Raw genomic sequence first — 4,568 nt, 5'->3', positions numbered from 1 at the left:
CACTCGAATTGTTATTTACTTTAATACTACTGTTATATTTCTTAAATAGGATTGTTACCTGGACAACGTGCTTGCATGTGTGTTTCTTGGCCTCACTGAGTATTGGCTCATCCCATTAGTTTGTTTTCCTTAACAGGTACCGGAATGGAAGAAGTAAGGAAACGCCGACTTGAGGCATTTTTGTATTAGGGTTTCGATTGTAATTGACTGGACATATTTTTTTGAAGTTGTATATTTTGGAGAAAGTGATTGTATTTTAAAATTGTGATGTAAGATTGAATATTTATGTATGAAAATGATTTCATACCTTTATTCCGACATTCATTGTTAGTGTTAGACTTTAAGTTTGGACTGAATTTATACTGAATCCTGGGGAGAGGTGGGCAGGCGTCCCGTGGATACCCTTTGGTTTGCCTTAGGGAGAAGTGGGGGCGTCACAGGTGTACCCCCAACTCTAATAGAAGCGCTAGGATTTGATGGATCAGGTTGCAGAGAGGCCACCTTGCTACAGGGTTAGAGGAGACGATCGCAACCAGTGCTTTTGCATCAACTTCAGCCCCAAAGCCTCGGAAGTTCCATTCCTGGCAAAAATGCAATCCAAGCAAAAGGGATGAAGCTTCCGCCATCAGAACATCCTGGTCTCCAAACTCCTTGTAGAAAGCAAAAACCAGGTTGCCCGTGTGGGACCGTACCAGTCCTCCACCGTAAGCCCCAAGAGGAGTTACACTGGCATCCGTGTTGAGTTTGAAAGACGGCACATGAGGTCTTTCCCAAGCGACCAAAATGGGTCGAGCTAGGAGAGATGTCTCTAAAACCCCCTGAGCCCAGGTGCAATCCCAATCCCCCCGGAAAGAGGCCCTCGGTTGCATTCCCGCTGCTGCAAGCTGATCCACAAGGCAATGAACTTGCCATATAACATGGTCCGCTGTTCGGGATGAATTCTTGAACCGTGCAGCGTTTCTGGCATGCCATATACACCACAACACAAGTAGAGGTACTATGACCTGGATGTGGTCACTAGCGACCATCCGGTAGGAGAGGAACCAAGAGGTTAGGCGGGATGGGATGCCATGAGACCCCCCTTGCCATAAACCGAACATAAGGCCAAAATGAGTCTAGACCCCAGATGCTAACGGCCCCGAAACAAACACGTGTTTGGCCGTTTCCCCAACACTCCCACAGTAGAAGCATCGAGAGACGAGTAGGATACCCTTCCGCTGAAGTCTATCATGCAACGGGAGTCAGCCACGCAGAAGCCTCCACACGAAGAAGGAGACTTTGAGCGGGATCACTGGGCTCCAGACTCTTGTATCCACGAGAGAGAGGTTACGCCGTTGTCGAAGCCCCTCCCAAGCCAAAGAGACTGAGAAGCCCCCTATTGGGGAGTTCTCCCACACCATATGGTCCTTCACGTCCGGGTAGACGCGCCACTTTAGGATGCCCTCAACAATATCACTCGGGAGTCAGTGCCAGACGCAATCTTCATCCCAGCCATTGGATAAGTAGAGCTCCCCAACTAGAGTATGGGACGCGTAAACCCCCCCAACAATTAAGCCAACAGCGTGTCTGTACACCACCTATCATTCCAAAAGTCAATCAGACATTCACCCAAACACCAACGAATATGGCTTTCAGCAAACTCGCAAATGTCTTCCAATCGGTGCCATGTGAAAGGGGGCCGCTCGACCTACACAAAGGTTGGGTGACCACCTCTGACGTACTTGAGATGCATGAGATTAGCCCAAATCGAGTCCTTCCTCCTCAGCTTCCACCACAGCTTGCACGCGAATGCTCTGAGAACGTCTGTGAAGGAGCGGAAACCCAACCCCCTCTCCGCTACCGGGTAGCAAACTCTCTCCCAGGAGGCCTAGTGGATGCGTTTGTTATTTGCATCAGAGTCCCAAAGAAAGGCGTTACAGATTCTACCTAAAGTCTGAATGACAGCCTTAGGGGGGCAAATAACTTGGAGCAAGTATAAAGGAATCGAACTCAAGACATGGCGGATGGGGATCAACTTACCCCCCTTGGAGAGCATCTTTGTGCTCCAATGGAAGAGCCTATGGCGCACCTTGGCTAGCAAATCATCAAACAGCACACACTGTACCCGGCCCTTAAACAGTGGGATCCACGAGTACTTAATCGGTAGTCGTTGCTCCCGGAAGCCCAAAATCGACCGCACAAGCTAGTTGTGTTCCCCTATCATTTGTACCGATGGCACAAAGGAGCTCTTCTCCAGATTAACCTTCTGGCCCGAGAGGGACTCATACAATGCTAGGAAATCTCGGAGTGCAGTCAATGTCTCAGTCGAGTAGCGGGTGAATATCATCATGTCGTCCGCAAATGCTAGATATGGGACCTGGGAGCCCGCCGATGCAAAGAAACTGCCAGTGTTAGCCAGGAATAGGTGGTGAATACCCCTGCCCAAGAATTCGGCCACGAAGAGGAATAGAGCCGGGGAGAGTGGGTGCCCTTGTCTTACTCCTTGAGATGAATGAAAATACCCTGCTGGTTCACCATTGATCAACACTGAAAACCAGGAATTTGAGAAGGTTTGAAAGAGTAAATCGACCACCCATCGTAAGCCTTTTCAAGATCTAGCTTAAAAAGCAAGTTCGGTGTGGAAAGGCATTTGTCTAACTCGAGAGCCAGCTCTTGGGCGAGTAATATGTTATCTAGAATCCCACGATCCGGGACGAAACCTGTCTGCCAAGGAGAGATGAGAGACGGGAGTTCCGCGTTTATTCTGTTGGCAAGGATTTTGGATATAATCTTGGAGTTAACGTTACAGAGGCTGATCGGCCGAAAATCCCGCCACTGCAAGGCTCCCTCCACTTTTGGGATGAGGACCAATAGTGAGCTTGACCAGCTCCTAGGCTGCTTAACCCCTTTGAAGAAATCAAGCATTGCGGATATCAAATCGTCTTTGATGATCTCCTAGCAACATTGGTAGAACCCAGTACTGAAACCGTCCGGGCCTGGGGCACTGTTGGGGTCCATGCCAAAAACTACCAAGCGAATTTCCTCCATAGTCGGCATCGCTTGCATCCTACCATTGCCGCACCCTCCAGCGTGGGCACTGCAAATGGGAGGTCCGTTACGACGGCCTACCGGCCCTCCGAAGTGAATAACTGTGAGAAAAAGGCAACTGCAGAAGCTTTGATCTGAGGCAAACTGTCGCACCAACCTCTCTTGGGGCGCTTTATCCTGGATATGAAATTCGAATTCCTCCGCTGGCGGACCACCGAATGGAAAAAGGTGGTGTTCTCATCTCCTTCCTGAAGCCATTTCACTGCTGCCTTTTGTCTCCAGTACTCGCACTCTATGGACAACTCGTTGTACATCGCTCTAGCCTCGTGGAGGCGAATACGAGCAGCCTCATCCCGAAGATTATCAAACTCCGCTTCCCTTTGCTTGAATATTTCTTCTACGGTCTTGACCTTGATCGAGATATTCCTAAAAACCTCGCGATTCCACGCCTTCAGCCTCTGACGTAGAGCCACTAGCTTCTTGGAGAAACGTACCATCCCAACTCCCTGAGCCGCCGTTCCCCAGGCCTCAGCTACCACATCTAAAAAATGGGGATGCCATTTCCAGCTTAATTAAATAAATAACAAGAAATAAGCATAACACAAGTTCGGATCTTCAATGATTCTTGAGCCCGATTGCACCATCAACCATCAAATGAATTTCCTTGAACTTGAAGGGGATCCAAATCTTCATGTTCTCATCACAAATGTTTGAGGAAATTAGGTTAAGACTTTCAAAGTGTAAAGTTAGAAATTGTCCTACCTAAAATGATTGGAAGAAACTCATTTCCTTTCATTGAAACCTCTTGTCTTGACTCAAAACTAGCACATATGCAAAGAAATAGATTGTAAAGGGTGTTTTGAGTAAACTTATATACAAGGGGAAAACCAAAATGTCCTAAATTCACACATCAACCCTCGCTTGTTAATATCAAAGGAAAATCATGTAAATAGAACTTATATAAATAAACCTCATGGCTTATTAACCCTATGCAAGATACATGCTCGCTCTCTTTGTTTTTGGAGAAAACAAGTAAAATATTTTAAGTTTAAAACTTGACATATGTAACTAAACATCATGTTTAAAATGGTCATCACGTTCACCATGCACAATGTATCAATTTTAGCAAAATTATAGCTCATATACCATCACTAGAGTGGACTCAAGTATCCCTAAGCAAACTAAGTCCAATGCATCCAAAAGTCACATTTCCAATTTCACTTTCACTCACTCACCCCACAAGAGGAAAAACGGGCAGCACTTCCCCTATTTCCTTAACTTTTCCTCAAATTTTCCAATCTAAGTCTCATGTCAAATCAGCCCAAATCAATTTCACAAGTTATAGGAGAAAAGGGGTTCTTATACTAGGCTACAAAACCAACTAATTTAAGCTCATCTCTAACATATAAACATCACATATCAAGGCTGGAAAATTCACTACTAAAGCTGAAATTTTAGAACTAAAGATGGAAATTCCTATTCGGAAGCTAAAAAGTCATAATAAAGCTACAAATCTTCATAGAAGTCCATATTAAGACCAA

General features: G+C 46.1%; 1 protein-coding gene across 1 annotated transcript; it reads right to left on the bottom strand.

The window, feature by feature from the left end:
- Positions 1 to 434: 434 nt before the first annotated feature.
- Positions 435 to 1,028, bottom strand: LOC140005546 (uncharacterized). Its single transcript, XM_072046552.1, has one exon. It carries the CDS (start codon positions 1,026 to 1,028, stop codon positions 435 to 437), a length of 594 nt encoding a protein of 197 aa, XP_071902653.1.
- Between the last annotated feature and the right edge of the window lie 3,540 nt (positions 1,029 to 4,568).

Source organism: Coffea arabica, chromosome 4e (genome assembly GCF_036785885.1).
Source record: "Coffea arabica cultivar ET-39 chromosome 4e, Coffea Arabica ET-39 HiFi, whole genome shotgun sequence".
NCBI lineage: Eukaryota > Viridiplantae > Streptophyta > Magnoliopsida > Gentianales > Rubiaceae > Coffea > Coffea arabica.
This window is presented reverse-complemented; position numbering and strand designations above follow the sequence as displayed.